The following is a 23259-nucleotide window of genomic DNA, read 5'->3' as shown; positions in this document are numbered from 1 at the left end:
TCAGGAAAGCAGAAACTGATCCTTTTGGGACCGCCTAAAAAGGCCTAGGGGGTGAGGAGTACTCTACTTTGCCCCCTTTTCACGTTCCGAACTATTTTATTTTACTCTCTTCTGTAATTACACAAAATAGCAGCGATAAGATGCATCGGAGACACACAGTGAGAGAAAGGAGGCCGGAGATGAAGAAGAGATGTCAAATACACATTGGAGATAATATAGTGGCAGAAGGGAAGTAAATATGAGTAAACTTACCATGTAACATAAAAATGTTGCACTCTATACTATAAGTCTCATTTTATACTACAATCACTTCGCTACAACCTCATAAATTAAAAATAAAAATGAATAATGTCTCAAACAATTTTTGATTTCTAAATATAAATTTATTCTTCAGAATTTTCTAAATTTGAAAGAACTAGTAACATGTCCTCATCAGCAATGTCCTCATGAAAAGTCTGCAATGATGATTCTTGTAACTCTATGGTCTCCAAATATTCGATAAATTCGCCATCAAGAGATTGATCAAAAAAATCATTCAAGTCATCTCCTCCTTGTGACAATATTTCATTATTGGTGCTGTCAATTTCAATCAATGTAGTGGAATCATTCAAGTCATCTCCTCGTGACAATATTTCATTATTGGTGCTCTCAATTTCAATCAATGTAGTGGAATCATTCAAGTCATCTCCTCCTTGTGACAATATTTCATTATTGGTGCTGTCCATTTCAATCAATCTAATGGAATCATACAAGTCATCTCCTCCTTGTGACAATATTTCATTATTGGTGCTCTCAATTTCAATCAATGTAGTGGAATCATTGAAGTCATCTCCTTGTGACAATATTTCATTATTGGTGCTGTCCATTTCAATCAATCTAATGGAATCATACAAGTCATCTCCTCCTTGTGACAATATTTCATTATTGGTGCTCTCAATTTCAATCAATGTAGTGGACAATTCAAAAGAAATTGCCACGGTCTCTTCATTGTGAGCCATTTTATTTTGAAATTGCTTGCTGTAAATTGCAGAAAAAAATAATCACTTTCATTTATCGTTTTTAGTAATACATAATATAAAACTAACTTTATCAAGTATTTAGTATAACAGAAGGACTGCAAATAAATAACAGAAAACATTTTTCAAATTATCTTCAAGTGTACAACATAGTTCCCCTTACAAATTAACAACTCACCTTTTTAAAAGTAGGAGAAGTGTTAGTACTGTGTAAATCAAACACCAGAAATTCACCACCAAAAATTCCTCACAAATATACCTCAGACAGTAGTATCACAAAATGGCTGTGGTTTCCTCTCATTTGACATATATACATAACCAATTAACTTTCATCACACACAAATACAAAACCAAACTAACATTTTAATTGGTTCTAAATTTCAACACTTTCAAATGTGTTTTCCCCATGCAATTTTCCATAGGACATTTACATACGTCTACAGCCTGAATGGCTGAACGGAATTACACCAAACTTGGCAAAATGGTACATCAAACCTAAGAGGTCAGGAAGGATCTACTATGCCCCCTTATGGTCAATTCCCCCTTCGCTTTGGCCTCCTCTTGTCTCTCAATCCTACCGAGAGACAAGATGGCGGCCGCTACGGACTGTTTGGAATGTTGACAGACGCCGGAGAACCAATCAGCTTCGCAAAGCTCCGTAACGCGAAAAGTACGCGAAGCGGAGCGCTGTTACAGATATATATCTTTTTTTGAACGTTAATTTCTCAAAATCCACTGGAGCACATATATTGAGACCTAGCAAAGGCACATCGGGCTACCAGTCCCTAATATTTTGCCAAGTTTCGTGCAAATCCATTCAGCCGTTCGATTATTATTATTATTTTATTTTTTTGCCCCGCGAGGCCCTTTTAAAACCTCCACATCAAACGTAGGGGGTCAGCGAGGATCTACTATTCCCCCTTATGGTCATTTGCCCCTTCGCTTTGGCCTCCTCTTGTCTCTCGATCCTACCGAGAGACAAGATGGCGGCCGCTACGGACTGTTTGGAATGTTTACAGACGCCGGAGAACCAATCAGCTTCGCTTCACAAAGCTCCGTTGCGCGAAAAGTACGCGTACTGGAGCGCTGCCCGGTCCGCTGTTACAGATATATATCTTTTTTTAAACGTTAATTTCTCAAAATCCACTGGAGCACATATATTGAGACCTACAAAAGGCACATCGGGCTACCAGTCCCTACAATTTTGCCAAGTTTCGTGCAAATCCATTCAGCCGTTCGGGCTAAAAGTGAGGCCAACCGCCCTATGGAAAACTCAATGTTAAAAACACGTTTTGGGACCCCCCTTTTTTCTCGGCCCCCCCTTGACGAACCCCCCCCAAATTTTCAAGGGCTGCTCAGAAACAAAATGTGCCATTTTCCTGAAAATTTCAGCCAATTCCGTCCACAAACACCAAAGTTATTAGACATAGAATTTTCAAAAATCCCATAGAGAAAAAATCCTAACTATATATACCTACTGGCGACCGCCAGTAGGTAATATAAATATATATATATAACCTAAGAGGTCAGGAAGGATCTACTATGCCCCCTTATGGTCAATTCCCCCTTCGCTTTGGCCTCCTCTTGTCTCTATATATATTACCTACTGGCGGTCGCCAGTAGGTATATATAGTTAGGATTTTTTCTCTATGGGATTTTTGAAAATTCTATGTCTAATAACTTTGGCGTTTGTGGACGGAATTGGCGGAAATTTTCAGGAAAATGGCACATTTTGTTTCTGAGCAGCCCCTGAAAATTGAGGGGGGGGTTCGTCCAGGGGGGGTCGAGAAAAAAGGGGGGTCCCAAAACGTGTTTTTAACATTGAGTTTTCCATAGGGCGGTTGGCCTCACTTTTAGCCCGAACGGCTGAATGGATTTGCACGAAACTTGGCAAAATTGTAGGGACTGGTAGCCCGATGTGCCTTTTGTAGGTCTCAATATATGTGCTCCAGTGGATTTTGAGAAATTAACGTTTAAAAAAAGATATATATCTGTAACAACGGACCGGGCAGCGCTCCAGTTCGCGTACTTTTCGCGCAACGGAGCTTTGTGAAGCGAAGCGAAGCGAAGCTGATTGGTTCTCCGGCGTCTGTAAACATTCCAAACAGTCCGTAGCGGCCGCCATCTTGTCTCTCGGTAGGATCGAGAGACAAGAGGAGACCAAAGCGAAGGGGCAAATGACCATAAGGGGGCATAGTAGATCCTCCCTGACCTCTTAGGTTTGATGTACCATTTTGCCAAGTTTGGTGTAATTCCGTTCAGCCATTCAGGCTGTAGACGTATCTAAATGTCAATAATCGAACGGCTGAATGGATTTGCACGAAACTTGGCAAAATATTAGGGACTGGTAGCCCGATGTGCCTTTGCTAGGTCTCAATATATGTGCTCCAGTGGATTTTGAGAAATTAACGTTCAAAAAAAGATATATATCTGTAACAGCGCTCCGCTTCGCGTACTTTTCGCGTTACGGAGCTTTGCGAAGCTGATTGGTTCTCCGGCGTCTGTCAACATTACAAACAGTCCGTAGCGGCCGCCATCTTGTCTCTCGGTAGGATCGAGAGACAAGAGGAGGCCAAAGCGAAGGGGCAAATGACCATAAGGGGGCATAGTAGATCCTTCCTGACCTCTTAGGTTTGATGTACCATTTTGCCAAGTTTGGTGTAATTCCGTTCAGCCATTCAGGCTGTAGACGTATGTAAATGTCCTATGGAAAATTGCATGGGGAAAACACATTTGAAAGTGTTGAAATTTAGAACCAATTAAAATGTTACTTTGGTTTTGTATTTGTGTGTGATGAAAGTTAATTGGTTATGTATATATCTCAAATGAGAGGAAACCACAGCCATTTTGTGATACTACTGTCTGAGGTACATTTGTGAGGAATTTTTGGTGGTGAATTTCTGGTGTTTGATTTACACAGTACTAACACTTCTCCTACTTTTAAAAAGGTGAGTTGTTAATTTGTAAGGGGAACTATGTTGTACACTTGAAGATAATTTGAAAAATGTTTTCTGTTATTTATTTGCAGTCCTTCTGTTATACTAAATACTTGATAAAGTTAGTTTTATTATGTATTACTAAAAACGATAAATGAAAGTGATTATTTTTTTCTGCAATTTACAGCAAGCAATTTCAAAATAAAATGGCTCACAATGAAGAGACCGTGGCAATTTCTTTGTAAGGGGAACTATGTTGTACACTTGAAGATAATTTGAAAAATGTTTTCTGTTATTTATTTGCAGTCCTTCTGTTATACTAAATACTTGATAAAGTTAGTTTTATATTATGTATTACTAAAAACGATAAATGAAAGTGATTAATTTTTCTGCAATTTACAGCAAGCAATTTCAAAATAAAATGGCTCACAATGAAGAGACCGTGGCAATTTCTTTTGAATTGTCCACTACATTGATTGAAATTGAGAGCACCAATAATGAAATATTGTCACAAGGAGGAGATGACTTGAATGATTTCATTAGATTGATTGAAATTGACAGCACCAATAATGAAATATTGTCACAAGGAGGAGATGACTTGAATGATTCCACTACATTGATTGAAAATGAGAGCACCAATAATGAAATATTGTCACGAGGAGATGACTTGAATGATTCCACTACATTGATTGAAATTGACAGCACCAATAATGAAATATTGTCACAAGGAGGAGATGAATTGAATGATTCCACTACATTGATTGAAATTGACAGCACCAATAATGAAATATTGTCACAAGGAGGAGATGACTTGAATGATTTTTTTGATCAATCTGTTGATGGCGAATTTATCGAATGTTTGGAGACCATAGAGTTACAAGAATCATCATTGCAGACTTTTAATGAGGAGATTCCAGATGAGATGATTGAAGAGGAAATTGCTGATGAGGACATGTTACTAGTTCTTTCAAATTTAGAAAATTCTGAAGAATAAATTTATATTTAGAAATCAAAAATTGTTTGAGACATTATTCATTTTTATTTTTAATTTATGAGGTTGTAGCGAAGTGATTGTAGTATAAAATGAGACTTATAGTATAGAGTGCAACATTTTTATGTTACATGGTAAGTTTACTCATATTTACTTCCCTTCTGCCACTATATTATCTCCAATGTGTATTTGACATCTCTTCTTCATCTCCGGCCTCCTTTCTCTCACTGTGTGTCTCCGATGCATCTTATCGCTGCTATTTTGTGTAATTACAGAAGAGAGTAAAATAAAATAGTTCGGAACGTGAAAAGGGGGCAAAGTAGAGTACCCCTCACCCCCTAGGCCTTCTCAGGCGGTCCCAAAAGGATCAGTTTCTGCTTTCCTGAGAGATTATGGTATGAGTTCCATATACCACAATAATTTGCATTACAACATGCAAGATATATATCTCCTATTACCAACTTTTGGAGATATTCGCTCTAAGCGCGAATATCTCCAAAAAGTAACACCTGCCCTGAGCAGTTCTTAGCCATGTTATCCAATGGGAGGTGGATAACATGGCTAAGAGCATTAGCTCGGTAATGCATGAATATCGCTGACTTTTTAGCGATATTCATGCATTGCGGCCGTTTTTTATCGCATTTGCTATAAACCTTGATAATAGCAAGGTTTATCTTCGATAATTTCTGACGATGCTTAGCGGTAAAAAATTCGTTGGTAAGCATCGTTAGCGATAAATATCGCTTAACTTTGGTAATATGCACCAACGTCTGTTAATGTTCGATTCGAAGGAAATGAGGAAGTGTTGAAAAACATTGTTTGCGCCATCTTGCCTTTTTTGAAATGCCACACTTTTGTTGTGCACGGCAGCCATTTTAGATGCCTTGACCAGACCCACTCTCTGCACGCTGTCGATTCGTAGCATGGCTCCCCACCCTCGCAAGCATCTTCCCCAGGCACTGGTCACCCCCGCTCTCTGTCTTATGCATGGGCAATAAACCTCCCCCCATCTGCGCTGCTCTTCCCTGAGAATCACACTCTGTGCCCGCCCTACACCTCCCTTTCGCCCTATTCACTACCGCACCCTCTGACACTCCTCTTCCTCTGTGTCCGATTGTCCAGGCTATCAGCTAGCCCTGCAGATGTAGTTTATGGCTCCAGCTGTAAAGAATCACCCCTCTTCAAAGGAGTTATAGTAGATCAAGGCCCACACCCGATGAGATCCGTCACACCACACGTGTTCCTACTATCTGAAAACCATCCTGTATTGTGATTGGGGAGGGGACCGAGCCTGAAGCGGAAGATTCTAGGAATGACTCTTTGTACATCAAAGTTTTTACAATTATGTGTCACATTAAAAATATATAGCACTCCAACAAAGTAGTAGGAATATAAAACTTTAATAATATATAAATATATACAACAAAACAAAAACAGTAAAAACATTTAAACAACGAAGAGACCGTGGCAATTTCTTTTGAATTCCTGATGAGGACATGTTACTAGTTCTTTCAAATTATGAAAATTCAGAAGATGTTGCCTGGGGGTGGGTCGTCAGTAGCAGTCTGTTGTGTGAATAGTTCCAAGGCAGCAGAACGCGCTGAAATCTAGATGGCACGAAAGTGATGTCTAGTAAGTTGCCGCCCAGCAAATAACGGCGTGGGGCGCCGCGGGGGTGAGTGAGTCCAGTAGGCACCACAGCTATTCTTACCGGCATTGCAGAATTACTGCTGGGGACAATGCCTGTGCTGTAGCAGGGTCACAGCAGAAACAAAAAGGATTCTGTTGAAGATGTTGTTGGTTTTCAATTTGAAAACAGTTCTGGTGTCAACTGCTATGGTAATGTAGTGGTTAATGTTTTGTTTTCTCTAGAAAATGTAAAAGAGGGGGAGGCAGTCCAAAGTTCCGTTAAAAGGGCAAAGGAAAGGATCGGTGGTTTGAACTATCACTCAAAAAGGGGAGGGGGTGCAACAATTTTTCCTACCGGGTCACACTGTGCTTTCACCGGAACTGAGGTCTGCAGGATTCTAGTAATTCAAAGTGAGGCTGGCGCCAGCATGGGAGCGCCGACGTCCCGCGGATACAGTTTTGTCACTCCACGGGCGATCATGGCAGTCATTCCCCATCGGGGGTCGGAGACTCCCGCGGCTCCTCTAGAATCTTCAAGGTCGTGGAGGACTACGGTGGTGGAGTCAACCAGTGACCGGGCCATTTCTTCATGCTGGGCCCGCTCTTGCCAGGTCGACCGCCATTTTGAGAGTTCGGCAGCTACCGGCGATCGCGGGGTCACATGAGCGGACGGGCTCCACCCTGCCGGGCGAGACGTTGCAGCATCGCCACAGTGGACGAACCCTTTTCGGGGCGCCGTCTCTCCCTCCCAGTGCACCCCACGGCGCCCCGCTTGACATTTGTTATGGCCGGTGGCGATGAGGACGGGGGGGGGGGGGGGGGGTCGGAGGCATGTGCAAGACATCCCCCCCAGTGTTGTCAAAGCCATTTTTGAAGAAAGAAGTGGTGCCTGGCGTGTTGCCGCTGCTATTACGAAGGAGAAAAGAAAAAATGTCCCGTCCGTCTTTGGGCCGGGCTTCCGGTGGATGTCGGCTGGACGCCCCTGGCTCTGGCCCCATGAACGGGTTCCTTGGTTTATCGGCTGCAGCCGGATCCCGTCGGCCTCGGCCCCCCGACCGTTGGTGGCCGGACCGGAAGAGCATGTGGCGGGACTACCTGAAACTCTCAAGGGCCACCGCGGCCGGACTGGGAGAGAGAGGGGAGGGTCGAGGAGACATTCCCCCCCCCTGCAACTCTTCAGCGTTGTAAAGGCAATCCCCTGGCCGGGTCCCGCTGGCCTCGGCCTCTCCTCCGGCTACACCCTACGTTAGGATCTCCTGGCCGAGGCGTGGCAGCAGGACCCGCCTTATATGGGCTGCTCCCGGCTGGGCGTAGCCGCAACCCTGCCCCACCTTGGAAGTTTCCAGAGTGGGGGCGGATGTTCTACTGACTTGCATTTTCCCTAGTCTATCGATTTTTTTGGCGTGGCAGGCGGTGGGACAGCGAGGGGTGATTTGGTTTCTCTTACTGTTTTTCTGGTCTCTCACCACTGGCATATTTCTAACGTTTTCTTGTTTCTAGGACATTAATAGGTTTTATCATTACGTTATGTTATCGTTTCTTTGTTCGTTGTTTAATAAAAGTTCATGTTCATCAGTGGCCTACTGATTTTCGTTTTCCTATTCTTTTCTTTCCAGGTTGTTTCATGCTAAAGTTTCTGTTAACAGGATACAGTGATCACTTCGTTATTATTGCATATGTCGTTTTCACTAGGGGTGCTCTCTGGTCGGGCCAGATGACGTATCTCTAGTAAATGGTCCGGGTGAAACAGGTGCATCAATCAGTGGGGAGTAGATAGGCATGACAGATTACAACGGGGGAGAAAGGTCCGCATTACGTACCCTTTCACTATTTGCAAAGATTTTCCTACGTATATTTGCAAACAGGGAATACCTCCAAAAAGAACCAATTCCCAAACAGTCAATGTTAGGGGAAACAATCAATCAATGAGGAACGAAATAGGCACGACGTGTTAAAGGTTTGCGTTACCTACCCTTCACTATCTGCAAAGGGAGAGAGAATATTCCTATTCTTCCTCGTTTGCAGGCAGAGAAGATTCTTCAGAGAACGAACTTCGAACAATTCAATGCTCGATTCAAACAATCAACAAGGAGTACTGTGAACACAAATGAACGCCGCTTATGTACATACACATTGGTATTATCAACAGGTTGTTCCTAATGTTTCTATTTTAGGGAGGTCAAAAAGAGATCCCATTAGTGGCCTACTGATTTTGCTCGATTCCTTTTGTTTTTTTACCCGATTTTTCGCTATCTGCAAAGACTAAACAGAGTATTGCGACTCTGTGCTTGTTTGTAAATAGAGAATGAACCAAAGAGAACAATCAATCAAATGGCGAGAGAAGCAGGCACGACGGATTACAACGGGGGCAAAGGCCTGCGTTAACTACCCTTCACTATCTGCAAAGAGAGAGTACTCCTAATAGAAATGAGGGGTGGGGGGCAGCATTCAAAGCAGATCAGTGTGCATAAACACGAAAATGTTTTTACTTACCACGTACTTGACATTCGACAGCTTATGATATTTGCTATTAAAAAACCATTGAAATTCACTGAAAAAACCATAGGTTATAGACCATATATAGTTAGGAATTAGCATTTACAAAACCTTGAAAATTCACTGAAAAAAACATAGGTTATAGACCATATATAGGAATTAGCATTTAAAAAACCTTATTTTACTCACACAAAACCATTGAAATTCCATATATAGTTAGTTGCACTAACTATATATCGCGCACCCGCAATCCACTGCTGATGATGTCACATATTACATCATTCATGACATGGTCAGTGACATCACTGATGACATCACTGATGACATCTCAAATGACATCACTGATGACATCACTGATGACATCTCATTTGACATCATTCTTGTGCTAATACGATAAACCTCTTCAGACTCTAATATAACCTTAGATACACTCAGTGTATACAGACACTCACACACTGCCACTCATCCATGGAGTTACTCACACACCCAGTCAGTCATGCAAAGAAACAATCTCACCTCCATTTCTTCAACTATACAGTTATACACACCTTACTTATTGAAACATATACTAACACATATTTACTCTCTTATACAATCCCTGATACAAGTTCACAATGATCGATACAACCACTCACTCATTCAGTGGCTCTCATGCACAGTTATTTATATATGCCAACTCTCACATGTACTGTGTTTTACATATGTACTTACTATGACATGTAGCATTGAGATATCCATTCACTCATCAATACACTCATGCACACAGTCAACTGCCCATGTAGATGTTTCCACATGCACTCTTGAACTCATACACCTAGTGAATAAACTGCTCACACATCTATGCACAGAGTCACACACCTTCCAGCCACCCCCACACAAACTCAATCTCCCATAGAAATACTTGGGCAACCAATTAATAACACATATAGCCTCTCGTATAGCTAATGATCAACACATGCAGCAGTTTACATCACAACAGACATAATGATGCACAAATTAAGACAGTTTAGTCACTAACCCATGCATTCAGTGAGACACATTTAATCACTCACTCATACAGTCAGTCACGCACCTACTAAATCCTTCATCCAGACACTTATACATCCACTCATTCTTCAATATGTAAGACATATTTTAACTTTACAGAAACATAAAGTCACTGGATGTTGTCATCAGTGATGTCATCAGTGATGTCATTTGAGATGTCATCAGTGATGTCACTTACCATGTCATGAATGATGTAATATGTGACATCATCAGCAGTGGATTGCGGGTGCGCGATATATAGTTAGTGCAACTAACTATATATGGAATTTCAATGGTTTTGTGTGAGTAAAATAAGGTTTTTTAAATGCTAATTCCTAACTATATATGGTCTATAACCTATGGTTTTTTCAGTGAATATATATATATATATTCAAAAAAGCGCCCGCTATGGAGGAGTCCAACAACAGGTAAATTCAGCTTTCCATTTATTCAAGGTTTGCCAAGTACATTGGAAGGCAGCTGCCTGAAAAATCTTCCATACGTCCGACGCGTTTCATGCTAGGCATTTCCTCAGGGACTTCTGGTGAGTGAACTGCACTGCGGCAAACTCATTTTTAAACACTTTCCTTTCATTAAAAGTTCCCGCCTTCATGGGCGTCGCCACTCCCGTGGCCTTCTGGAGCTTGTAGTGTTTGTTTATTACCACAGTGGGTTGTGAGCCGCATATAGTTCATATTCGCATTGTTACCCTCGTGGGTTGAGGCATACAGTCTCCTTACTGCAATGCAGTTCACTCACCAGAAGTCCCTGAGGAAATGCCTAGCATGAAACGCGTCGGATTTTTCAGGCAGCTGCCTTCCAATGTACTTGGCAAACCTTGAATAAATGGAAAGCTGAATTTACCTGTTGTTGGACTCCTCCATAGCGGGCGCTTTTTTGAATTGATATATATTACCTACTGGCGGTCGCCAGTAGGTATATATAGTTAGGATTTTTTTCCTATGGGATTTTTGAAAATTCTATGTTGAATAACTTTGGCGTTTGAGGACGGAATTGGCTGAAATTTTCTGGAAAATGGAACATTTTGTTTCTGAGCAGCCCCTGAAAATTTGGGGGGGGTTTCGTCAAGCGGGGGCCGAGAAAAAAGGGGGGTCCCAAAACGTGTTTTTAACATTGAGTTTTCCATAGGGCGGTTGGACTCACTTTTAGCTCAAACGGCTGAATGGATTTCCACGAAACTTGGCAAAATTGTAGGGACTGGTAGCCCGATGTGCCTTTTCTATGTCTCAAGATATATGCTCCAGTGGTTTTTACGAAAATTAACTTTGAAAAATATATATTGGGCTACATTGGGCTATATATATGTTGGAGCCCAAATGTAGCCCAATGTAGCCCAATGAAGCCCAATGAAGCCCAATGTTGCCCAAAGATGGCCGCCAGAGACAAAAAAAAACAAATGTAGCCCAAATATCAGCCAGATGTAGCCCAACTATAGCCCAGTGGCAGAATGTCCCAGAGTGTTTTAAAGAACAACTAGAACGCTAACAGTCTTACTTATGACAAAAGTATGGCACACCTGAAGTCATCTTGATCGGAATAAAGTGGTAACACTTAATACATTTAATTTGAAAAGGAACAAAATAAGGGGTTTCATTTTGCCATAGAAATGTTATATATATATATATATATATATATATATATATATATATATTACCTACTGGCGACCGCCAGTAGGTATATATAGTTAGGATTTTTTTGAATAGGGATTTCTGAAAATTCTATGTTGAATAACTTTGGCGTTGATATACGGAATTGGCTGAAATTTTCAGGAAAATGGCACATTTTGTTTCTTAGCGTCCCCTGAAAGTTTGGGGGGGTTTCATCAAGCGGGGGCCGAGAAAAAAGGGGGGTCCCAAAACGTGTTTTTAATATTGAGTTTTCCATAGGGCGGTTGGACTCACTTTTAGCTCGAACGGCTGAATGGATTTCTATGAAACTAGGCAAAATTGTAGAGACTGTTTGCCTGATGTGCCTTTGCTAGGTCTCAAGATATGTGCTCCAGTGGATTTTGAGAAATTAACGTTCCCAAAAAATATATATCTGAGACAGCGTCCCGGTTAGCGCCCCGGTTCGCGTACCAGACGCGTAACGGAACTTCGCGAGGAGAAGCGGATTGGCTCTCCGGTGACTGTCAACATTCTAAACAGTCCGGAGCGGCCGCCATCTTGTCTCTCGGTAGGATCGAGAGACAAGAGGTGGAAATAAACGAAGGGGGAAATGAATGAAAGGGGGCAAGGTAGACCCCTCCTGACCCCCTAGGATTGATGTGGGGGCTATTAAAGGGCCCTGCGGGGCAAAAAAGAAAATATTTTTTTTTTCGATTTTTCGCGGTGGAAGCGCTACCCGGTACGCGAACCGGGTAGCTCACCGGTAGCGTAATGGGAGTCCGCCATCTTGTGTTTCGGACGAATTTAGTCACAAGATGGAGGATAAACAATGTTGGGAATGGGTATAAGGGGGCACGGGAGACATATCCTGACCCCCTAGGTTTTCTGAGGGTGGCTGAGGAGGCCCATATATGTAAAAAAAAAAGCGGTTAGCGCCCGGTCCGCGCACCGGGTAGCGTTCCGGAAAGCGTAACAAGGGGAAAACCAAGGGCAATATTAAAATAATATTTTAGAGTGCTTTGAGGTAGGGTAGCTCTGAATAGAGCTGTTGTGTTGTGTGGGTGATGTAAGTACCAACATGTAGGTACCAATGAAGAGTCTAAAATTCAATGTACACCGTCTCCTCTGTAGATATTTTGTATGTTCTAATATGGGTATTTAAATGTAAATGTGTGGAAAAGCACTTCATGCTTTAAAGCAATTGTATTTTTGAACTGATTGTTCTTTCCTCTTAGTCCTCCTCTTTGTTTTTTTTTCCCCACACTCTTCTTCAGCATGATAGTTGATAAATTCGTTCCCTCAAAAAATTTATATACATAAAAAAATTATATTAAATACATATAAAATATATTTTTCCTTTAAAAGAAGAATACATTTTACAGCTTTTGATAGTTGCTATTAAAAAACCATTGAAATTCACTGAAAAAACCATAGGTTATAGACCATATATAGTTAGGAATTAGCATTTACAAAACCTTGAAAATTCACTGAAAAAACGATAGGTTATAGACCATATATAGTTAGGAATTAGCATTTACAAAACCTTATTTTACTCACACAAAACCATTGAAATTCGCATATATAGTTAGTTGCACTAACTATATATCGCGCACCCGCAATCCACTGCTGATCATGTCACATATTACATCATTCATGACATGGTCAGTGACATCACTGATGACATCACTGATGACATCTCAAATGACATCACTGATGACATCACTGATGACAACATCCAGTGACTGTATGTTTCTGTAAAGTTAAAATATGTCTTACATATTGAAGAATGAGTGGATGTATAAGTGTCTGGATGAAGGATTTAGTAGGTGCATGACTGACTGTATGAGTGAGTGATTAAATGTGTCTCACTGAGTGCATGGGTTAGTGACTAAACTGTCTTAATTTGTGCATCATTATGTCTGTTGTTCTGTAAACTGCTGCATGTGTTGATCAGTAGCTATATGAGTAAGTATATGGGTTATTGATTGGTTGCCCAAGTATTTGTATGGGAGACTGAGTGTGTGTGTGGGTGGCTGGGAGGTGTATGACTGTGCATAGATGTGTGAGCAGTTGATTCACTAGATGTATGGGTTAAAAAGTGCATGTGGAAACAGCTGTATGGGCGATTGACTGTGTGCATGAGTGTATTGGTGAGTGAATGGATATCTCAGTGCTACATGTCAAAGTAAGTACATATGTAAAACACAGTACATGTGAGAGTTGACATATATAAATAACTGTGCATAAGAGCCAGTGAATGTGTGAGTGGCTGTATGGATCATTGTGAACTTGTATCAGGGATTGTATAAGAGAGTAAATATGTGTTAGTATATGTTTGAATAAGTAAGGTGTGTATAACTGTATAGTTGAGGAAATGGAGGTGTGATTGATTCTTTGCATGACTGACTAGGTGTGTGAGTAACTCCATGGATGAGTGACAGTCTGTGAGTGTCTGTTTACACTGAGTGTATCTAAGGTTATATTAGAGTCTGAAGAGGTTTTTCGTATTATCACATGAATGATGTCATCAGTGATGTGATCAGTAATGTCAAATGAGATTTCATCAGTGATGTCATCTGAGATGTCATCAGTGATGTCATCAGTGATGTCATTTGAGATGTCATCAGTGATGTCATTTGAGATGTCATCAGTGATGTCATCAGTGATGTCATTTGAGATGTCATCAGTGATGTCATCAGTGATGTCACTGACCATGTCATGAATGATGTAATATGTGACATGATCAGCAGTGGATTGCGGGTGCGCGATATATAGTTAGTGCAACTAACTATATATGCGAATTTCAATGGTTTTGTGTGAGTAAAATAAGGTTTTGTAAATGCTAATTCCTAACTATATATGGTCTATAACCTATCGTTTTTTCAGTGAATTTTCAAGGTTTTGTAAATGCTAATTCCTAACTATATATGGTCTATAACCTATGGTTTTTTCAGTGAATATATATATACACACACACATATAATTATATATATATATACACACACATATATATATATATACATACACATATATATATATATATATATACATACACATACATATACATATATATATATATACATACATATATACATACACATACATATACACATTATATATATATATATATATATATATATATATATATATATATATATATATATATATATATATATGTATACTAATCTACAAGGCTCTGCAAAAAAACGGGACATGCCACATGTGGAGGGAAGGCTATAGGTGTTAGTCTTATGTTTATGTCTGGACTGTCACGGTTTTAGCTACACAAATCTGGTCACTCTATGTTACACAGACTCGGGCACAGAGGCAAAGAAGCTCTCAGGAGCACGGATAGTGGGCTCCCTGATCACAGCCCTCTGGCGGTGGAAAAGGGGGTCCCATGAACTACCCAGACATCCCCTTGCAGGGGTGCAGTCACTGACTGCACCCACCTGCAAGGGGCTCTCTAATCCCCATTAAAAGTGCAGGCAGGTTGCCGCCTGCACTGTGAAACCAGAAGTGGCTATAAAACAGCAGCTTCATTTTTCAAGTGAATACGCTGCCCCCCAGGGCAGCACAAGTTCGCAGCTGCCCTGGGGGGCAGTGCATTCACAATAATGCAGTGCATTTTCCTTGATTGCACTGGGCGCACCTTTCGAAAGGTGCAACTAACGCAATCCTGGAAAATGCGCTGCATCCGTGCTATGGCCCTAGATGTCTTTTGTCATGTCTGAGGACATTTTTAGGCGAACCGGAAATAACGCCTTTACCATGACCAAGTACCGCAGTATAGAGTATACACCGCTGCAAACCCCACCATCGCCTCAAGCCTATGGCCGTCATTACACACCTAGCTATGAGTCGCTGCTCTGACTTTCAGTGTCTTAGTGTGACACTTGCAGGTAACGCAGCCTCTGGGCCCTGCGATAAAGCCCGTAGTCTAGAAAGGTCCCTTTGGGGAAGTCTAACCTGCTAAGAGTAAGCCAAGTATGGACCACGTGCTGACCTAAGGCTACCATTGCTTTTTTTGTTTTTGCAATTTTTATTAGCACAAACTTGAACCAAAAGTATTGGAGAACTTTACATGAGCACCAGTTACATTACACGAGGACGCAAAAGCCTTAGTGGTGACAGACTTGCTTTGAGAAGCAGACACTGCTTTAACCTGACCACCGTAGCTGTGCACATATGCGAATAATGCGTGAACTGCAGAAATGGACATTCTTTGGAAATTATTGATACTGCTGTCTACGTACCCTCTACCCACACCACTGTATGATTGGGGAAGTTCTCTGACCGGTGGTGGCTGGTGACATTAAAAGGGGTGAGGCCTAAGAGTTGGGTATGACATAGCGAGCATGCCCGATGAACAAACACGGGGGTTTGTAAGAGGCGAGGAGCCCTCCCCTAAGAAAAATCTGAAAAAAGATTTACAAATGGCACATTTTAAGGCAAATTGTAATAATGAGTTTAGTGAGATTGCAAGGTGGTTTATAAAGTAATTGTATATGTATAGCTTTGAAAAATCTGAATATATTAAAAACTGAATATTACTACACTAATATTTTTAACAGATACTGTAGTGTGTAAATTGTGCAGCGAAAAAACTTTGGGACCTTTAAAGTGTGCGCTTGACCTGTGTCTCACTTTTGAAGAAAATGCTCTAACCAGGCTTGGGGAAGCACGCACAGCTGTGGGCTGCAATCAGTAGTATAGACATATGTGGAGACAGGGCTTTAAGTTGGATGAAAAAAGTGGGTGCCTCTAAACGGGGCATGCCTTGACTATATAACCTACATTTCTGTGATTTCCCTAGTGTGCCACCTGATGGGTATTTTTTTATTTTTGTCTCGGTGCTTTCAGTTATCGTATCTAGGTATAGAACACAACATCCTACATACACCTAAAACCTGACATGACAATTGGCTTTGTCGGATACATGAGTAACTACAATGATTTTTTTGTAAATAATTAATATTGAAAATGATTCAATTCTGAAATTGTGAGACTGTGAATGAAATATTATCGAAGCCTGTTGAAGAAGTATTGGTCTTCAGTTTTGTACACTTTATGTTAGACATGTATGCCCATTTTCTCTCCACGTCTCCCCCATCTGATTATCTTAAATTCTTGGGTGCTAGGGTACTGAGGACGTGTCCTGCACGTCCTAGCACCCTCCATAGAGAATGGGCTGGAGCTCCAATAGCAGGCCCCCCCACCTCATACACTCACCAGAAACAGCAGCAGAATGCTTATGGTGCCATCGCTGACCCCTCCCCCGGCAATCCGAGAATGTTAGCGCATGCACATTGCGCCATTATTAAAATATGCTGGGGCCATTATTAAAATATGCTGGGGACGCGCTGGAGCCATTTGCTGGGGAAAGCTACACAAGTCACCCCATCCTGGATTACCCAGAGTGTCTAGTTTTCAAATGTGCAGGTTTGCTAGGTTTCCCTAAGTTTCAGTTGAGCTAGGGCCCAAAACCCACAGCTAGAGACATTGCTAAACAAGCATTTGCAATTCAATAGGTCTCGCATTTGTGAAACTGTGAGTTATTTGCGTTGCTAACAATAATGTATGGGCTTTCTTGTTTAGTATAAAAATATCCCAGCAGTACCATAAGTAATAAAAGAAATTCCATGAATGAAGGAAAGGGTGCAGTACCAGAGGTTTTGTATCATTTCTGTACCTTTCACATGGGTTGCTGACAATCAGTATGTTATGAACTATGATCTAAAAGCATTACATTAGTAGTCTATAAAGCAACTGTTACTTTAAATGATTGACAGTTAAAATAAAATAGTACAGAACAAAAGACCCTCCAATACTTTAAACGCACACAGAACTCTTACAAACCACGCAGACTTGAAAGACCAGTTGGCAAAAGATGCTTCTAGCGACCAGATTAGAATATGTTAAGTTGTATGCATTCTCAAGCCCAGCGGTTACCTGAAGGTGTCCTGGCGCCAGCTACTATCCTCTGAGCACAAAATGCTGTGGCGCTGTTACACGTTAAATAGCCAGGTTTACAGTCCTTTCCTGAATGCCAAGTGGTCAGTGGCATTCCTAGGATGGCAAAGAAGACCATTCCAGGCCTTTTCAGCGTAAATAATAAAGCATCTCCCTCCCCACATGGCTTTTTAGGTCTCGCCTACGCAGCATGCATGCGCTGCATAGGAGGACCTTTAGCCGTCGCTCTGCTCATTTTCAAGCAAACACTTGTGCTAGTGGGGGCATCCACCTTGAGGGATCGAGCAGGGGCGCGCCACAAGCACGAGTGCAGTGCTTGAAAATGAGCAGACTGCGCGTGCGCGCATGCACCCCTACCTGGCTAAATGCAGTTACCAGCAACACGAGCGCGCGCACCACTCCCTGCTGAGATTGTCCTTTCTTGCGGCTGTCTGCCACTTTCCCTCCCTCCTCCATGCCCCCTCTCTCGTTGAGGCTCCTGCAGCTTTATGACTCTTTTTAGGCAAACCCACGCCGTCCTGCCACAGAGCTGCTAACCCTTCTCTCCTGAGCAGGTGCTTTCCGCAGCAGGAGCTTTCCGCTGCTTCTGCTGGCAGGTCACTCCACCCCCTACATGCTCGTGCCCTCTCCCTGCTCATAGCGTCCCTCCCATACTCTCGCCCCCCCCCCAACACTGCTACACTGCTGCACTCCTCGCTCCCTCTTCTCCGGTCCCGGGAGATAGAATTTTCCTCTGTGCAGTCCTCCCAACTGTAAATGTTTTCATGCGGTGTACTCTACCGTGTGCTACATTTGTGTTTGGATGGGTAATAATTTCAAATCGATATTCATATATCATGCACACTCAATCACGTTATCGGCGAAGCAGATGCTATCATGTGAAGCCTGGTCACGACGTGGAAGTGTTTGTAGATGCTGGTGTCCCTCGTTTTATTTTACCGCAAGGAGACAATCCAATAATCCAGAATGCGACATAGTTTCCTGGGGGCAGGCTGCCAAAAGGAACAAGCATTGGCATAAGTCTCGCCTTTGGGACCTTGTAAGTAAAAAAACAGAAAAAACAGGAGTGTAAGACTTCACGTTTACATTTACTACATCCTAAATACGAAGTCAATATAAACGTGAAGTCTTTTACTACAGTTTTTTGTTTTCTACTTAAAAGGTTCCAAAGGCGAGACCTAATGGCTATGCTAATGCTTGTTTGATTGGCGGTACTATTACCAGCTTAGCTCCTAGGGAGCAAAGGGTTCTTTTGGGAATGTACCATTGAAACCGCCGCTTCAGATATTCTGGTCTGGTTTCTTGTAGGGTCTTGAAAACGGTGCATGCGGATTTAAAACACACCCGGTTTCTAATTTGTAGCCAATGAAGTCTTTTGATTTCCTTGGAGATTGAAGCAAATTTAGGTGTGCCGGTGCGCAGTCTAGCTGCCGTGTTTTGCAACAGTTGAAGTTTATTCAAATATCGTTCTTGAATATTTAGGTGAAGACCATTACAGTATTCCAACCTTGATGAGATAAATGATGTAACAACTGTCCGCTGACTGTCCACCGGCAGAAAGGGCATTCTTTTCTTGATCATTCTGAGAAAATGAAAGGTGGCTGACGCAACAGCATTAACCTGCTCACCGAAGTTTGGTTTGTCATCAACTATGACTCCCAAGTTTTTAACTTTCCTGGTGGGTTTTAGGAAGAGTGCTCAGTTTTTCCAGCCACAAATTAGGGGTCCAAAAGTTGCTATTATTTCTGAAGAGGATGTTCTCAGTTTTGCCAGAGTTGAGCTTTCGGCAATTCTGTGTCATCCACATCCTGACTGCTTCCATACAATCATGGAACCTTTTACTTTTTCCAGGTTCCTGTCCTGGAAGCAGAGTATTGTATCTTGACTCCAATGTATTTCTTGCTCTCTGTGGAACCTTGCTGCGATGTCATTCTACGGAATGTAAGGAGTCAAATGTTCACAGTTGACTGGGCTGAGCTGCCTGCTGGCTGCTCCTGGTGGGGTCTTGATATGGTCTTGATGTGATCTTGTAACTATCCTGAATAAACCTCTTCGAACCACCTCTATCTGCGTGGACTTGAACACTACACAGAGACACAATGATTTGCGTGTCATCTGCATAGGAGGTAAGCGAAAAGCCAAAGGAACTGATCAAGGCAGCCCAGGATGATACATAAACATTAAAAAGTGTAGGGCTAAGGGATGACCCCTGCGGTACTCCACATGGTAGGGAAAAAGGTTTGGAGTACAATTTGCCCAAAGAAACAATTACTGATCTGTCAGTTCTGATGGATTTTACTAGCTTCTGTGCTTTACCCTGGACCCCGCATGCTGATAGACGATCCATCAAAAGGTCATGATGGACCGTGTCAAAGGCCGCAGAGAGATCCAACATGATTAGGGCGTCCTTGCCTCCCTGATCCAGGCTTCCCTGATTTCTTCTGTGGATTTCATAAGTGTAGACTCTGTGCTGTGTCCTTTTCTAAATCCATATTGAGTATGATCCAGAGTATGATTTTCACATAAAAGGCACTGGGCTGTGAGTTAATTGCTTTCTATTTTACCAATTTTGACGGCAGTGGAAGGCGCGAAATTGGTCAAAAGCTATTAGGATCCTTAGGGTCTACATTGTGTTTTTTCAGCAACAGAAGTATCGAAGCTAACTTCCAAGATTTGGGGAAGTGACTTAATTCAAACATTGCAATAAACAAGGAGGTAAGTGATAGGGCAATAGGTCCCAGGGATAATTTGACCACCGAGACTGGACACGGATCATAGGGGGAGCCTGATCTCGCTGATGTGAGAGCATTTTTTTGTCACTTGTAGATAAAGGAGCAAATTTATCAAAAATTAGAGGGAGGCCAGTAACTGGCTTAGTTGCCTCAATTAAAGCTTCTGTCCCTCTTAATATAGGGAGGTTGAAGGCCGAGAAGAAGACCTCCACCTTATTCAGGAAAAAGGTGGCGATCTCCTCACATAATTCCTGGATCGACTGAATTTTAGGTGGACAGGGGAAGACCAAAGCTAGATAAAGTTCTAAAAAGTTCTTTAGAAGAATTTTTAGCTAGTTTAAATCGATTTGACAAGCTCCCGGGGGACCTTTTCCGTTCCCAACCAAAAACCTGGGCTCCATACCTTGCGGTCTTGTTTAATGCGGTCCTACAGGGTTCCACACTAGCAGAGACCTGGCTAGGAGCCAAGATTGTTCCGATTTTTAAAAAGGGCTGCCCGCTCGTCACATCTAACTACAGACCAATCAGTTTACTGGACACTACCCAGAAACTGATGGGCGAATTTTACTTGACAGATTACTGGGCTGGATGGAGGAGAATAAAACATTGACCATCCTCCAAGCCGGATTTAGATCAGGTGTCTCGACCATGGACCAGATCTTCCGGCTCCAGGTCCTATACTGGAAAACTACAAGAGTAGAGGGTGGCAGCCTCTACCTTGTTTTTGTGGACCTGCGGGCCGCGTTCGATCTGGTACTTAGGGAGAGGCTCTGGACGGTGTTGGAGGAATTAGGTCTCCCCCCTATTTATTAGATGCCCTAATTAGATTTCACACAGGGAATTATGCACAGGTGAAGTGTGGGAGGAACGGGGAATTATCAGCTCGTTTCCCTGTTACCCGGGCGTACGTCAGGGCCACTCTTTTCAGCCTGTATGTTAATGGTCTGATAGATGAACTCAACGGTGTTAGGGATAACGATGCTCCGCGCCTGGCCACTGGCAGGGTGCCCGCTCTGATGTTCGCAGACGACACTTTGTTGTTGTCGCGGACATCATCGGGCATCCAGCGGGTCCTGGATGGATTTGTGACCTTTTGTGCCTCGCGGGGATTGGAGGTTAACATGGAGAAAACCAAGTTTATGATTTTCAATCCCCCGAGGAACACCCATCCAAATCCCGCACTGAATGGAACTCCCCTAGAACGAGTTAAGACTTTTATCTACCTGGGGGTCACGTTGATCGAGCACTTTGCATGGGACCATCAAGTTTCCAAATCTTCCCTGAGACTGGCGCAGATTATGGGAGGCATAGGCAGATTTCATAGAGCCTCAATTTTCTAACCAGTTACCCCTGTCCTCGAGATTTACAAAACACAAGTCAGGTCTGCAGCTTTGTATGCTGCAGAACTTAGGGGACACACGAACATATATAATTTACTTAAGGTAGAACAGGCCTTCATGCGCCATCTGGTTGGCCTTCCCCAAAGCACGCCTCTCATACCACTACGGTTGGATTTGGGCTTGGAACCCATTAACGAACTGGCAGCTGCACGACCTTTGCTCTACTGGAGAAGGCTCTGGTCTGTGCCGGAGCTTGCATCCTTTAGAGCAGAATTCATTGCAATTTGGGGGCAGCTAAAGAACAAGAATATATCCTGGTTGGTTCATGTAAAGGCTCTCCTCTATCAAATTGGTTTGCCCCAACTGTGGGACACACCAGAGGACAGCTGCGTGAGAACGCAAAGGTCTGTATTAGTGGCGGCTGTAAGGTCTTATAACCTCAAAATACTGTATTGCTCGACTTCCCTGGGCAGGCTGTCTACTGAGTTCCTACTGATGAAAGTTGAACCCAAGACAGAGGTATTCTTGGATGTAGTGCAGCCTCCACTTGCAAGAAAACTATACATCCAACTGAGGCACGGCTCTATACCGATTGGGGCATTGACATCCAAAAGGGCAAAGTCGATGGAGGACAACTGTCCTGCTTGTAACTATTGTAGGGAAGACATTGTACATATTTTCTTTTTCTGCCCAGCATATAGTGAAATTCGGAAATGCTGGATTATCCCACTGTGTAGAAACTTGGGTTTTAGACAATGTGCACAAGCTTGCAGAGTTTTAACATATGATACTGCCCCTCCCATTGTCTTTGCTGTCTCCCGATTTTTACATGGCATGTGGCGGAGAAGAACTGTTTTTACTAACAAAAAATAAAGGCCCCTTGCCTTTTGTTTTATCTCATCTTTGATAACTCAATGTTTAATAACTTTTTAAATTGTCAGTATTTATGGTTTTATTTCTGTGCTTGTACATATCTTATTGCACTTTTATGGTAATTGACCGAAAAAAAAGTTATCAAATGAATGGATTTGCAAAAAAACCTTTTTCTCCTTGGCAGGTCCTTTATATTAGGAGCCTCTCCCATTAGAATAGCCCCTGTTCATGAGAAAAGCATGGGTAACCTGGCTACAAGGCCATTGTCTTTTTACAGCCAGTATTCTTCTGCCCCCATCCTACCAGTATCCCCTTGTAAGTGCTCTGAGGGTTCCCCTGAATTAGTATCCAATAGCCTCAGCATTGGGGCAATTCTTTGTAGTAGTTCTACATTATGGCTCTACCACCCGGAACTGAAAGCGACGACCCTGCTGCATTCACAACTGGAAGCTCCAACACAGATTCTGTAAATGTGCAGAAATGTTAAGTGTAAGAAACAGTTGAATATCTGGTTAAAAACTTTGAGGGCTAAAGAACAATGTTTAGTATAAAGACATCTGTGTTTGAGAATTAACTTTTAAAGTGTTGAGTATCGTGGCTTGTCTTTAAATGCCCCTCC

The 23259-nt window shown here is 42.3% G+C and overlaps 1 protein-coding gene across 5 annotated transcripts in view; it reads right to left on the bottom strand.

The window, feature by feature from the left end:
* The window catches only part of ALKBH3 (alkB homolog 3, alpha-ketoglutarate dependent dioxygenase), a 226971-nt gene that overhangs the window by 123071 nt on the left and 80641 nt on the right, over positions 1-23259 (bottom strand). Inside the window, exon 9 of one of the 5 annotated variants that reach the window (XM_078684351.1) lies at positions 22710-23104. The exons of the other annotated variants lie outside the window; for them this stretch is intronic. Within the exon in view, the coding sequence (XP_078540477.1) occupies positions 23078-23104 (27 nt within the window). The 3' untranslated portion in view covers positions 22710-23077. Of the gene's footprint in view, positions 1-22709; positions 23105-23259 lie in introns of those variants that run through there. 5 annotated transcript variants of the gene reach the window in all.

This window comes from Lissotriton helveticus, chromosome 3_2, assembly GCF_964261635.1.
Source record: "Lissotriton helveticus chromosome 3_2, aLisHel1.1, whole genome shotgun sequence".
Classification (NCBI taxonomy): domain Eukaryota; kingdom Metazoa; phylum Chordata; class Amphibia; order Caudata; family Salamandridae; genus Lissotriton; species Lissotriton helveticus.
This window is presented reverse-complemented; position numbering and strand designations above follow the sequence as displayed.